The sequence below is a fragment of the Gekko japonicus genome, unplaced genomic scaffold (assembly GCF_001447785.1).
Source record: "Gekko japonicus isolate JY-2015 unplaced genomic scaffold, Gekko_japonicus_V1.1 scaffold169, whole genome shotgun sequence".
Taxonomy (NCBI): Eukaryota; Metazoa; Chordata; class Lepidosauria; order Squamata; family Gekkonidae; genus Gekko; species Gekko japonicus.
This window is the reverse complement of record NW_015161951.1, coordinates 992,063-1,007,546: the sequence shown is the minus strand read 5'-3', so window position 1 is coordinate 1,007,546 and position 15,484 is coordinate 992,063. Positions and strand designations below refer to the sequence as shown.

General features: G+C 39.7%; 1 protein-coding gene across 1 annotated transcript in view; it reads right to left on the bottom strand.

Annotated features, from left to right (window-relative positions):
- Window positions 1-1,073: 1,073 nt before the first annotated feature.
- The window catches only part of PPFIBP1 (PTPRF interacting protein, binding protein 1 (liprin beta 1)), a 192,365-nt gene continuing 177,954 nt past the window's right edge, over window positions 1,074-15,484 (bottom strand). Inside the window, exons 24-29 of the mRNA XM_015429444.1 lie at window positions 10,366-10,488; window positions 8,235-8,360; window positions 7,275-7,463; window positions 6,271-6,450; window positions 5,096-5,161; window positions 1,074-3,690 (exon numbers count right to left, since the gene is read on the bottom strand). Of these exons, the coding sequence (XP_015284930.1) occupies window positions 3,604-3,690; window positions 5,096-5,161; window positions 6,271-6,450; window positions 7,275-7,463; window positions 8,235-8,360; window positions 10,366-10,488 (771 nt within the window). The 3' untranslated portion in view covers window positions 1,074-3,603. The remainder of the gene's footprint in view (window positions 3,691-5,095; window positions 5,162-6,270; window positions 6,451-7,274; window positions 7,464-8,234; window positions 8,361-10,365; window positions 10,489-15,484) is intronic.

The following is a 15,484-nucleotide window of genomic DNA, read 5'->3' as shown; positions in this document are numbered from 1 at the left end:
TAGGAAACTTCCAGCTGTGGTCACTAAAGAGTCATTTGCTGCAAGACCAGTTCTACTTTCTGCCCATCTCTTCCCCGTTTTTGTGGTGTATGAGCAGATGTTTCAAGAGTGGGAGTCAGTCTAATAAACACCAGCTCTTTTATCTAAGAATATCATTCTTAGACAACCCGTAAATGAATGGTAGCTGCTAAACTACTTACCCTTGATCTGTCAGTGGGCAGCCATAACCTTGCACAGTGATCAAGCCAAGTATTTTCCCTTCAACAGCAAAAATGAAGCCCCAAGATGCAGACTGAGAAACCCACTTTGACTATATATTTACTACCACACCATTCTGCATTTTTGAAAGTGTAAGCACAGGCTTAGCAGCTTCTGCTCCTTCCTTTTCTCGCAAGGATGACTGTGTGTATGTGCCCAACATAGCAACCATGTGGAGATTGTACAGCAGTACCACTGGACTGCCAACCACCAGAGGATCTGGTTTAGGGGCAGGGTACTCAGAGGCTGGTTGTGACCTGCTAAATTGGTTATCTTCAGTGGTTATCTCTGATTTCACATTGTTTTCCATCAGGGTAGTTTAGAACATTGGTAAATTATTGAAAATAATCCTAGATACTTTTACCTTTTTATTGGGGCTCCTGACTGAGTACAGTACAAGATAACCTCTGCGCTATCTGCTTCATAATATTTTAAGCCCTTACAAGATATTGGTCTCTATTACTTTTACTTTATGGAGCTTTCTGCTAATACCTAGATCAGCAGATCTTTCATGGGTGCAGAACCTCTCGATGCAAGCATAATAACTCCCTAACAAAATATCCTCCACACTTTTCACTTGAGATGACAGCTCCATTTTGTTGAACATCTGCCGAACCAGCTGATACCCCTGACCTTTCTATAAGTGCTGTGCATGCCTTGACTCTGGATTGGAGAAAGCCTTCTAGAAAGTTATGCTGCATAAAAGGCTACGGGTTGATCTCTATCATTCAAAAGGAAGAAAGGTTCCTTTGAAAAACCTGCATCATTTACAAACATAAAAATTCAGAAGCATTTTATATTTCTGAGTAGGCATTTATTAAGATGGCAATACATATAAGTTTATGCTGACATCTTTGTACACACAGAACCAAATAAAATACCATGAAAATATTTCATGCATATGCATTCAAGTTAACTATTTGGTTTAATTATGAGTGTTTTATATTACTCTTCCCTTCCCCAACCCCACAGAAATAATAAAAGACCAATTGATAAGAATGACTGGTGTAACCAGAAAAATTATCACCATGTCTGAACTGACTCTTCCTTTAATATCAGGATTCAGAAACAATGAGAAGTCTGAAGTTGGTCATACATGCAACATTACAGCTAGGTGAAAAACATCCCCATTGGTGTTTAAGTCTATGGATTTTTGTGCGTTAGACCCCACACTCTTGTCTGATTCTCTACTTACATTTGTACCCCCTTCTTTTATACAACCAGTGTCTGCAGACCAGCAAAGTTGACTTCCAGCAGTCTGACATATCTTGCTATGTGCAGTATTTTTTTTATAAAGTGACCCTGAATAGTCGTATGTAGCTGCTGGCAGAGCCCAGCATGTATTCAGAGAAGGTGAACTTTATTCATAAACACATGTTCAGTACCAGCATGAGTCTTGTCCATTATGCACTGGCACTTCCTGTATTCATTCAAAATAGCTCATATAGCCGACAAAATGAGATGCTCACCTACATTTTATGGGGACCTCTTTAAACAGCCAACCCTGAATACAATTTTATTGGCAAGTTCCTCTGAAAGAAAGTTTAAAGATACAGATGCTGATGGCAGTCTTTGATAAAACAGAGAATACACTTCATTGTAATACAATTTATGACAAATGTGAAGAAACAAGGGAAGCAGCAGATTTAAGGGCCAGTCTTAACTTAGAAAGTCAGACGGAGGGCCAATCTAGGCATTCTGAACAGTGTTCCACTTCAGACTGAAAAGATCACGTTTGAATGCTCATCGTGTAAAACTGCTTGCAAGCAGAAACCTAGCATTTCCAGGAGAAGGCTAGGCTCAGACCTTGTCCCTGACAAACCAGCCTTTTGTGAACAGAGTAATTTTTATGTGGGAAATCATTTAAACATTGGATCTTCATCTGCAGTTTGAAATGGTCTAGTCCCAGGAACTCTATGCCACAGGAACATATCTGGGATTGACAGGGACAGGAATTGCAAGCAGTATCCAAGCACATGTCAAAATCCCACCTGTTTAACAATTCTTTCAATTTCCTTTCCAAGCACTGTTCAAACAGGTTCGTTTCAAAAGGGGCACCTACAGTGTGAACAATTCCTTTCAAGGAGTACATTTCCAACATCTGCAACGTTACCATTTTAAGCAAGCAGCAAAACAGTACCAGTTTTCAGAGGGAGGGACGACGGAGTCAGTAAGTGAAGAGGGTAGTCTAACTGCGGAAAGCCTGGCAAACAACATTCTCACTAGCTAAACTGAATTTTACAAGTCTAACCACTTAAGAAGCCAGAAAATGATATTAAAAACAAGCATAAATATCTGGCAGTGTGTTTCAGTATGGTCAATTGTACTTGGAAGGCAAGACCCCATGTTTGAATTCAATACTGAAAAATAAAATGGCTTGGCCACCTTTTCCTCTTGGCATAGTTTTAAGGAACTCTTCCACTGCAGGAAGTTTGGTGGCCCTCTTTCACAAAGACCAAGGTGTTTCTCAGTCTGTGCTGTTTTAAATGCTAAAACTTTAAAATGTTATTAAAATCTAACTTAAAGTCTAGGAAAAACTCCTTTTTAATCATGCAAAAAGGGACCATCCTTTCTAACAACTTCATTCCTAATGTAAGAATGCACGCATCACTTGGGGGAAACAGGTAGTTTCAAGGTCAGTCTGACTTCTCCAGTAACCAGCTGGTTTGCAAACTGGAATACTTTCCTTTTAAAAAAAAAAGTCATCTTAATCACCTTGCATCATAATATAAAACTTCTGGTTTGTATGTACTCAATACATTTTTTCTGTTTTTAATAAAAATTGTATAAAAATAGAAAAAAACAGAATTTACATTTCAGAAATTATGTACTTGATGGTATAGTAGGAGACCAACGCTGAACACCAAATGCATAAGTTGGCTATTTAACATTTGAGCTATTCATAAAAACCAGGAAGGCCATACATCGCAAGTTTGTTTTCTTACTGACAGACCTTCGATGGATAATGGTTCCAGAAATCTATAGCTGATGATTTTTGGTTTGTACAACTTTGCAGAAAAAGAAATATCCAGATATATCTTATGGCACAACTATGTGTAGGAAAATTATGACAGCGGTGTAATTAAACACAGTGTTTTGAAATATGTCACAAGCTTCTACACTAGAGAGAAAAGTATGTATTTCACCCATAGGTTTATTATTTTCATTTATGGCAACTTCAGAACAGATAGGCACCTCTTTTCCTGTCATCCACCTGAAATCTATCACTTCTAAGAAACAGAAGCAATAATGAATTTATGTTACATGATCTTCTGTCCCCGTCACAGATGAGTGGCAGTCCTAGCAGAATGAGAATTATTATTCTGATGTCCAACAACGCCACGGTCACACATTAGAATCCTCATCTGTTATGCTGGCACTAGGGGAACGAGTAGCAAAGTCTTTGAACATTTCATCTTCTTTTAACATGTGCTGTAAACAGAAAAAAAGGGGAAAGTTTGAAACACTTGCCAATATCCAAGGAACAGGGATGAACTGCCACACTCTTGGGGGACACAAGACAATGCCGTCCTCCAGAGCAGGAGAATAGACTCAAAACTGGCCATTGCCCAGTTGCCTTTTGAAGTCTGATAACCCCTTTATGTTTGACCTAATGAAGACCAGAGAGAACAACCCTGTTGAAGCTAAAAGCAGGGCTGTTCACTGTCTTGATGAAAGATCTCCAGGGAACCCTACAGAAGCCACCCCAAGTTCCAGGATGCAAATACAATACCTCAAACATACTGAAACTGCACAATCAAAAAAGGCACGGTTCAAAAAGACAGGAGTGCTGAACTACTGATGCACACGGGCACAAATATATCACAAAACTAAACTTGTTTCTTATGGAATTCCAGGAAGTGTATTTGGAAGGAGAAAATGGAAGAGGAGACATAGCTTGTGGCAGACCCCATGCTTTAAATGCAGCTGCCATCTCTGGCATCTCCAGGTTTGTTTGTTTAAGATGTAACTTAGAGAGAAGAAGAGGGAAATGGAGAGCTGCTGCCAGTCAGAGTAGACCCTCATGGCCCAGATGGAGCAGTAAGGACAAAAAAGAAAAGGGGAAAAAACTGAACCTAAAACCTAGAATTCAGAACCTAAAAAGGTTAGTCAAGAATAGAAGAGGGTCAACTCTAAAAATCTAATTATGAAACATACAAAAATATACATGTATTTATTCAACACAAATTAAAATAACAAATAAGGGCCCATTCATACCTCATATACAAATATAAAAACATAATGAAATAGACCTAATGAGGAACATTTTATTGGGAACATTTGGCTGTACAATCTCAGGAGAATATACAGTTGACCAGAGAGAAGTACTACTGGACATGTGATTGCACTGGAGGCTTCATTTGTATTTTTGTATTTCTTTTCTTTGCCCAGTGGTTAAACTTTGAAACAATTGTTTTCCGGTCTTTATTTCATATTTTGTATATGTATGATTGTATATATTTTTACATATCAGCCAACATGTTCTATTTGTATTAGACCTCTGAGGAAGGCCTGTAAAGGCCGAAACGCGTTAGGTCTATTTCATTAGCCTTTGTATGTTTTTATATTTGTATATGGTATGAATGGGCCCTTATTTGTTATTTTAATTTGTGTTGAATAAATACATGTATATTTTTGTATGTTTCATAATTAGATTTTTAGAGTTGGCTCTCTTCTATTCTTGACTAACCTTTTTAGGTTCTGAATTCCAGATGGAGCGGTGACATGTTCTGTGCGAATCAGCATTGGGAAGGCACTGAGAATTGTATGAGTGCCTTTATCAGCCACAAGTCTCAGGGCATGTGCCCATCTATGACATGCATTCCTAAGGGCTTACAGTCAAGTTGTTGATGCCTTCAGAAAATGCTCCTATTTGTCTCACGGTTCCTTCAGAATCTTCCATCTGAAAGAAAAATATGTCAAGAGTTAATCAAATCCTATGGATATTTGAGGTAGATGAATACATCGTTCCATTACACTGACAGCATTTCTTGGGCTATAGACACCGAGGCATGAAATTACTAGTTCAAATGCGTCATTGTAGCTTAAGGCAGAGTAAGGAAGTGAGGCTTTCAGGGGGTTGCGAAGAAGTGCAGGAGACCGCCTGACTCTGCTTAGTTGCATGATCCCACTCCACATGCCTGAATTTGGCCATCCAAAGATGCCAAACACTTCCAGGCCTGGCCTCGTGGCCTGTTGTCACTGGTCTGTGGTGTCACCATCACAGGGAGAAGCACAAGTATGTATGATGATGGTCACAGCCAGCTGAAAGAGCTGACCAAGCAGTTTAATAACTCCGTACAAGAAATTCTTCACAAAAGCTTCAGAAGTATGGGCAGGCCAAGGAAATATATGACCAATGTGAGAGAAGCTCATCATGCTGCAAGTGACAGAAGGCTAAGTGTGGGAATATTTGGTGTTTGCAAGAAGATCTTCCCAGGGGAGTGAACTGATGCATGTGACTGCGGAGTGAAGAGACAAAGGTGGGCACTAAAGGAATGGTAAGTGAGTGAATAGAGGAGACCACCAGTGCGGTACAGTAAACAATGTCAGACTTGGATTGGGGGTGCTTAGGGTCCATGGAGGTATCACACGGGGGGGGGGGTGTTGCTCACTTCATGGGTCTTGGGCCACACTCTCATCTCAACCAACTCACTGAATTGTTGTGGGAATAAAATGAAACAATCACTTTAGAAGAAAGGTAGGCTGCAAAGGAGAGTGAGAAAGAACTTTCAGTTATGCCAATAACACTGAAATTACCAAGATATTTGAAATTCAGGTTTCTTCTGTGCAAATCTAGGTGTGCATCAATATCCTAGAGACATTCATCAGGATTCAGATTTTATAACAATGTTACATGACCGAAAGGGAATTGTAAACTAAGGAAGCACTGAAAAATACAGAGGGGGTGTGCACACACGCACACACACATATACATACACGCATGTGCAGATTCAAGTGTTATTGTTCCAACTTAGCACGAAATGACACCTGAACTGCAATGACTGTTACCTGCTCTAGTCTGTCCAGATCTTCATCGTCATAGGGCCTGATGTCTAAACCTGGCCGGAAAGCGTTGTTTGATCCACTTCCTGATGCCTGTCCTAAATCCATTGGGCACACATACTCTTCCCCATCATCCTGCTTCTTTTTCCGCAAATTTCCAAAATTACCAAAACCAAGTTTCTTTGGCTGAAAAGGACAGACAGACAAAACAGCTCAATCAGAAGTCAACAGCCAGGCAATATATTCTCCCCTCCCCCACCCCTCTGAACAGTTAAAATCTTATAGGATTTCCACTAGGTAGATGAAGGCACTACAACAGGCAAAGGTCAAACAATCACTGTTTTCTGAAACATGCTCATGTACAAAGAGGGTAAAAAGGTATCAAGATTTGCAAATTTAAAAAGAAGAGGCTAATTTTAAATCATAGATTACATGTATCCATGCGCATAAATGCAGGCATACAATTAACCAGTCACTTAATTGCATTGTGGCACATAAAATTGCCTCTGAGCTACTGCACAGGGAGGCTTTTTTGAGATCTGGAAAATCTTTTACACTTTTGATGTGCCGCAAATGATTACTATCGTTGGCAGGCTGGCCAGTAAAAATTATTTTATGGACTATGAACTTTTGTAGACTTTTTTGTAAGGCTGTGTCGACTAGCTCCTGATCATTTCTTCATTGCAAATTCTAAGCACAAATTGCCCGTTAGCTAAGCACAGCAGGGAAGAAAAGTGTAAGACAAACAAGATGCAAGATATGCAGAACTGACTTGGAAATATTTGCACCAAGGTTAGGCAACAATGTCACTGATAAGATACACTGATTGCTGTTTACTACTGATCACCAGGAAAATTGTGTAAATCCTGTTACTGCTACTTTATAATTCAGTTAATGTTCGATTAGCCTTTTAGAAGTTTTAATAAAACAACACCCTAGACCTCTGTAAGAGAGACAGAGGCAGTTAAATGAGGAACTGTGCAGTACCACTCGAAACACTTTTGACGTGCCTTCACTTTGGCTGTAGCTGTCAAGAGGACATAGTCTGGAGATTCCATAGCTTCACACTTTTGCTGCTGGGCCTCTTGACCAATCAGCAAGTTGAAATGAGTTGCCAAGTGTCGCCTCAGTAGTGTCTTGTTGGGGGGGATGTTTAGCAGCTGCGCCATGGTCTCAACATTGAAGCGAGGCTCCAGCACCTGCACCACCAAACAGAACAGACCTCAGTATTGCTGGTAGCACCCCTAGTTTACCACACTACTCCCCAGATGTGATCCTTAAGTAGGGATGGGCATGAACTGGGAAAATGGAGATTCGTCCCGGTTTGCGGTTCGTGTGGCTGCATAAACCTCCCCCGTTTAACTAACCAGTTTGGTTCGTGAAGTTCGGGGTCCTCTCCCTCCTTTCTGCTGGCAGTGGCTCCCCAAGGCCAGCAGAACAGAAGAGGGGGAAGATCTTGCAAAAGTCATTTAAAGTTCCCTTTAAATGGCTTTTGCAAGCAGGCGCTGCACATGAGTGAAGACCAAGTGGCGAGTTCACCCAGAAGTGAAATGGATGCAAGCCATTTCAGCGATCCTTTTTGCTCCCCCCTGCTTCCCACCACAAACCCCACAAACCTCCGAAATCACGTGGAGGGTTGTGGATCGGGACGGGTGTGAACCACAAACTAGCTGTGTTCGTCATGCAATTAGGCTTGTGACAAGGTTCATGCCCATCCCTACCCTTAAGCAAGAAACAAAGGAAGGGAAGCGACCATTATGTTTAAAACAAATACCTATAATGTAATTTCTGTGATTCAGACAGGCGACTATATAGGAATAAATCAGCAAATTACCAAAAAAAATAAAAAATGCAGGTGCACTCTTCCCTTTACATTCAGAAATCTATTTCTTTACTTTGCCTAACACTGCTATCTCAAAAGACTGCATTTATATTATCCGATAAAGAAATTTGAAATATCAAACTCTTACCATTAAACCACCATGAACGCCACTTCCCCTTAAATTAGGAGCATATTCTGCAAGATCAATGGACCGCAACCACTCCATCACCCGGTGATTAGTCCATTGGGCAACCTCTGAGGGTGTGATGTTATTCTGTAATAACCACATTTGATGAGCGTTAACATGCTGGTCTGCAACCATGAACCTTTTTCTGCAGCTGATTCAGCCCCCATATTTCTAATTTCCAGCAGCCCTGCTTACCACCCTGATAGACTAAAGAGACAAGGTGCTCTTTTCAGACCAAGCTACCCAGCAGCCTCTAATGAAAACTTTCTGATCTCAAATAAAAGGAGGTTGGATCAAGTAGCAGAATGCACCCACAATTTTTTAAAAAACATCCCTTACACACAGAACTAGAAAAGATCATAGCTTCGTTTTCTCTCTGCCATGCATATATGCAGGGAACTGGATTTTTAAAATATGAGGATGCATTCAGTCACTGGATTCCACTGCCTGCCTTCCACTGCCTACCCAGCAGTTCGAAGTCTAGCAAACAGATGCACCATATGAGTGAATGTTCCACATCCCTTGGCCCTAGTTTTGCCATGCATGGAACAAAGCTAGTGCACCTGCCCACACCTCATCAGACACCTCTTGAAAGCCAAGGATTGCTCTCAAACAATGCACACAAAACATTGCGTGAAAATACCTTTTTCTAAGTGAACATCATGGCTTTTTGGGTGAATTGGATTTTTTCCGCCTTCTCTGTGTCAATATAAAAAGGTAAAGGTTCCCTTGCTCGAAATCCAGTCAAGTCCGACTCTAGGGTTGCGGTGCTCATCTCCGTTTCAAAGCCGAAGAGCCAGCGCTGTCCGAAGACGTTTCCATGGTCATGTGGCCACCATGACTAAACACCAAGGAGCACTGAACGCTGTTCCCTCCGAAGTGGTACCTATTTATCTACTTGCAATTTCTTGCTTTCGAACTGCTAGGTTGGCCTGTGTAATATGAGACTCACCAGGCTTAACACAGCCCACCAGCCTTGCATTGTGGCCTGCCAGTTGTTCAACAACCATGCTATTGTTGTTTTAGGAGGCTTAACAAGTCACTGGCAAACTGCTACCCCTGGCTGCAGAGCTGCATTCACTGCTTGGGAGTTGTAAGTTGAGCCATCTCGAAATGGGTGTGTTATGCTGTCAAGTCACTTCCAGCTTACGGTGATCCTGTCAATTAATGCACTACAAAGTGTCCTATCATTGACAGCCTTGCTCTGGTCTTGTGAACTGAAAGCCATGGATTCTTTTATTGAGACGACTGATCTCCTGGTGAGAGTTCCTTTTTTCCTACTGCCTTCAACTTTTTCTAGAACGATTATATTTTCCAGTGAGTCTCCTCAGATATCTGAAATACCTGGCACAAAATATGATATTCAAGAGAACTACTGTGTAACACATTAATTAAAGAGATAGAGCAATTCATATCTTAGTCTTTCTGCTTCTAGAGGTATCCACCTTCAAACCAAATACTGCCTCAAGCTAATATTTGACCTTAGTCTCTTGCAGAAAGGTAAACATGTAAGCACATCTCAAACAGACAACTCAAGATTTGAAAATCAACCCGCTTCTTTCTCCCAACTAAGAGCCAAACTGAATTCTCAGAAAACATCATGGATAACTATATCACTTGAAACTGGAGAACTTATTTGAATGCTCCCCCACATTAAAAAAAATCTCCATGCACACAGAAAACTTGTACATCATGAAAGTTTCTGAAGCAGGGGAGCCATCAAATATGACACGTCATGGATCACACTCATGTGATCAGATCAAGATGTGGCTGCTTTAACACTGCATCAAGGTGTTCATTAAACTACTAGCAAGCACATACTTAGCAGAAGGCAGGGGCTGTGATATACTGACTGCAACGATAGCTCATTGGCTTAGATGTGGGGGATAAATTGATGACTGAGTTGCTAAGATTTAAATTGAATAAGGAAATGTATCCATATAACTAAATTGACAATAATTAAAAAGTGTAAAGTATGGTAAGCAAAGGAACTGATCAAGACTCACAAGCATACTAAAGAGAACAAAAGCAAATAATCCATAACATTCATTGTGAAGAATCAGTGTAATGTGTTGGTATTAAAAGTGGTTACCTCATCTGAAGGCCTCCTGCGCAGACAGTTGGGTTCAAAGTTATTTATCCTGAGGACTTGAATGGCACGTTTGATACTGAGATGGTGGAGGACACTCACAACTTTCAAGGAGAGCAAGTCATCCTGCCAGGGAGGATGTAAAAATAATGAAGAACAGGCATATATAAATCAGATCTAGAACAAAGCCTAAAGAAAACTAGAAAAAACAGATTCAAATGACAGCAGATTCATTCCTTTCTTGCAGCAGAAGCAACAGAGAATCCTTTGGCATCTTAAGGACTAAACATTTATTTTGGCAGAAGCTTTCACAGCCTTGAGTCAACTTTAATTATTTGACAGATTTCCTTATTTAAACTGCTTAGATTTCTGCCTTTCCACACAGCTCCAGGAAACTGACAGACAACATTAAAACAGGTACATTAAAAACAATAAAACTACAACTACACAGAATGTCAACAATAAAGTTACTGAAATATCTGCACAACAAACACTAGAAGACAAACAAGAACCACAACAGCCCTCCCATGACAACTAAGCAGCTGAGTAAGCCCTATGGAAAACCACTGCCTTACCCATTATGACAGACCCCTGTTACTTTCCCACTCTGAGGCAATTTTCCTGCCAAGATTCTTTTTAGAATTTGGTGTAGTGGTGGCTTCCGGTCTGGCTAAGATGGAGGACTGAAGCGTTTCGCGAACGTGCGAAGCGAGCGACGGCCACTTTCGACAGTTTGGGCAATACACAGCCCAACGCATCACTCCCCAGCGAGGGGGGGGGACAAGCAGGCAGCAGCGCCCTAGAGGGAGTGTGAGGTTGGCGTAATCCAGCTTCGGAAGAAGTTGAATTGGGCTTTGACCTCCTCCCACGAAGAAGGCAAGTGCCAAGCAACTCTATAGTGGCCGATCGAGCCGGACTACCGGCATAAATTCTTCGTCAGCAGACCTCTTTGAAGAAGGACAACAACTGTGAGTTAAAAGAAGCAATGCGAAACCCGTTTTGAACGTGCTAGATAACAAAAACGTGCCGCTTACCTGAACTGAGTTTGGAGTCAATTTGAATTAAGCGGTTGAGCGGAAAATGAATAGTAAATCCCAGAAATCCGATTCCGGAGAGAAAAAAGTTGATTGAAGCCTTTAAAAACTGTAAAAACGCTTATTGTTTAACATTCCTGTGGTGAAGATTGAGCCGTGTGCGCAACTGTAAAATCGAAACTCACGAACAATAGCGTGGGAAGAGCAGGCTGGTGTTACAAAGAAAGAGGTCCGTGTGAAACATCCAGGAAGTTGAATTCCTAGACGGGCATTAGCGAAAGGAAGACAGTGGAACTTTTAAAGGTGCCGGACCGGAAGTGACTTTTATGCGGAAGGAAGGGCCTGCAAAATACCAATCTGACCTACTCTACATGAAATTACCATAGAGAAGTTGCGCCCGACATTTTGAGGAGGACTTCAACTAAATTTGCTTTTTTAATATATTTCTAAGGGTCTTTGGAAAGCGTAAACAGAGAGGCATGGAGGACTAAATCTTATCATCTAGAAGAGTGCTTTATTTTGCGAATCTGTGAATTGGAAAGAAATCGCCAAGACGGAGACCAGGAGAGGCAAGAAAAGAGCCGACTCAGACCCAGAACTTAAACCGGTTGTGAGACCTAGGATTGGATCTACTTCAACCCCCAAAATGTCAAGCGAAAGAGAGAAAAAAGAGATGCAGGCCTCCATGGAAGCAATGGAGAAGAGAATGACAGAGGCAATACAAGCCATGGGGGAGCAGATAGAAAAAACATTGGGGGACCAACTGGAGAAGCAAACTCAGATTCATCTGAAACATCTAGAAGAAGTCCAAGAGAAGAACATAACAGCATTGAAGGAATTGGTTACTACAGAAATAACTTCAATCAAGCAAGAAATGGAAGGAGTTAAGAAGGATGTTCAAGCAAATGCAACCAAGACTACAGAGACAGAGGAGAAGATACAAAAAATAGAAGAGAAACAAGATTCTTTGACTCAACAAATTACAAGATCAGAGACAATGATGGAGTTCAGAAGGATGCAGACTCATCTGAGATTCAGAGGCATTAAGGAAACAGAGAATGAGAACTTAAAAGAAAAAATGATGGAAGTGATAACGGCTTTTCTGGGCGAGGAGGAAGGGTCAATGGACTCAGACTTTGATTTGATTTATAGAGTGAACTCCAGAATTGCAGAAAAGAAGAATTTACCAAGGGATGTAATTGTACAATTTGTAACAAGATCAATAACAGAGGAGATATTCAAGAAGCAATTCAACGTCCCTTTTGTAATAGAGGGAAACAAAATTATGGTGATGAGAGAACTCCCAAGAACAATACTGCAAGACAGGAAAAGGTATAAATCCTTGGCGGACAAACTCAGAGCTTTGAGCATCAGATATAGATGGGAGATTCCACAAGGTTTATCCTTTACGTATCAAGGTGGGAGGATTCAGATCAGATCGATGATGGACTTTTATAAATTTAAGGCGGACAATGCGGACGTCTTTGGAGAACTTTAAAATAAAACGCATAATGGAGTACAAATTGTTGTCATGGAATGTTAATGGATTAAATTCACCAAACAAGAGGAAAAGAATCAATCATTGGATACAGAAACAGAAATGCAACGTGATATGCTTGCAAGAAACACATATTAGAAAACAGGATATAAAATATTTAAAGAATGCTTTATTTGGAATTGAATTTTGTTCTGCGGCCTCAAACAAGAAAAAAGGAGTTGTGACATATGTGAAGAAGGAGTTACAACCTACAGAAATTTTTAAGGACATAGATGGCAGATACGTGGGTGTGGAATTAATGATTCAGCAGAAAAAAACATTGTTGATCAACGTGTACGCACCCAATGGAGCAAAGGAAAAATTTTTTAAGGATATAACTGACCAATTACAACAATTGACTTATGAGCAAGTTATTATGGCCGGAGACTTTAATGGGACAATAGATCGTCTAGACAGAAAACCACAAAAGGACAACGAATTCAGCGGAAAATTGCCAAAGAATTTTTTTGAATTAGTTAAGCAAGAAAAATTAGAAGATGTTTGGAGGAAATGGAACCCGATGCAGAAAGACTTTACTTTTTATTCCAATAGACATTGCTCTTTTTCCAGAATTGATATGATTTGGATGTCTGAAGAATTATCAATGAAAACACATAAGACTGAAATTTTGCCAAGATGTAATTCAGATCACAATCCGGTGGTATGGAGTTCCACAGAAAGGAAAAAACCCTTTCTGTGGAGGATTAATGAAGACTTGTTGGATAAGAAAACGGTAATTGAGATGTTAAAGGAAGAAACGAAACAATTCTTTCAACAAAATTTAAATAAAGAAACACCGATACAGATTGTATGGGATGCTTATAAAGCGGTGATGAGAGGAATTCTCATCTCGCAAAACGTGAAGCAAAAAAAGGAAAAACTTCAAAAACAAACAGAAGTGTTAGAAAAAATTGCTCAGAAAGAAAAGGAATTAAAAAAGAAGCCTGGAAAAAAGCAAATTATTAAAGAATTAAAGTTGCTGAAGGAACAACTGAATGAGACTTGGAATCAGGAAATGTATTGGAATTTAAAGAAGTTACAACAGAAATCTTTTGAAGGGGCGAACAAACCGGGAAAATACTTAGCTTGGCAACTTAAGGCTAGAAGAGAGAGAAGAATGATAACCAAAATAATAGAAGATGGAAAAGAGTTCGTTGATCCTAATGGAATAAAGAGATGTTTCTTCAAGTATTATGCTAAACTATTCCAAACAACTAGAGTTGATCTTGAGAAGATTAAAACATATTTAAAGGAGATTCCACTACCAAAAATAAGTAAGGAATACAAAGATTTATTAAATGGTCCAATTCAAAAAGAAGAAGTGATGAAGGCAATAGAAGAGACAAAGTTGGGGAAGGCGCCTGGGCCGGACGGATTTACAGCGAAATTCTACAAAAAGATGAAAGAAGAAATTTCCCCGGTCCTGGAAGCTTTAACCAACGAAATAAGAGAAAACAAAAAGGTGCCGGACTCATGGAAAGAAGCAATTATTTCTTTGATTCCAAAGGAAGGACAAGATTCAACAAATGTAAAGAACTACAGGCCAATATCTCTTTTGAACAACGATTATAAAATCTTTGCAAAAATTATTGCAGAAAGGGTGAAAAACTATTTACAAACGGTAATTTCTGAAGATCAAGCGGGCTTTTTACCCAAAAGGCAGATTAGAGACAATGTAAGAATAGTAATGGACGCAATTGAATATTATGAAAAGCACCCAGAAAAAGAAGTAGCTTTTCTGTTTGTTGATGCAGAAAAAGCTTTTGACAATCTTAATTGGAATTTTATGCACCAGATGATGGAAAAGATTGAAGCGGGACAACATTTTAGAAATTGTATTGAAGCTATCTATTCTGAACAAAGAGCTAAAATAAATGTGAATAAAGAACTGACAGATAACTTCAAAGTACAGAAAGGAACAAGGCAAGGTTGTCCGTTATCACCGTTATTATTTATCTGGGTATTGGAAATACTTTTACAAAAAATACAGTACGATCAAGAAATAAAGGGCTTGACACATAAAGGACACCAATACAAATATCGAGCATTTGCAGACGATGTAATGTTTATGGTGGAAAACCCAACAGAAAAATTGACATTGCTTTTTCAAAAAATAAAGGAGTTTGGAGAATTGGCCGGCTTTTACGTAAATAAGAATAAAACAAAACTTATATGTAAAAACATGATCAAACAAAAACAAGTGGAACTACAAGAACTGGTACAATGTGAAGTAGTTAAAAAAACAAAATACCTTGGAATTGAATTAACGGCAAAAAATATAGACCTATATAAGAATAATTATGAGAAATTATGGACTAAGCTGACTCAAGATTTTAAGAAATGGGATAAAATGAACTTATCACTGATGGGAAGAATATCAGTTATAAAAATGAATGTCCTACCACGTTTGATGTTCCTGTTCCAAACAATACCAATTCTGCATAAAACGGATTTGTTGGCCAAGTGGCAACAAGAGTTGTCAAAATTTGTTTGGGCAGGCAAGAAACCAAGGATCAAAATGAAAATACTTTGTGATGCCAAAGAAAGAGGA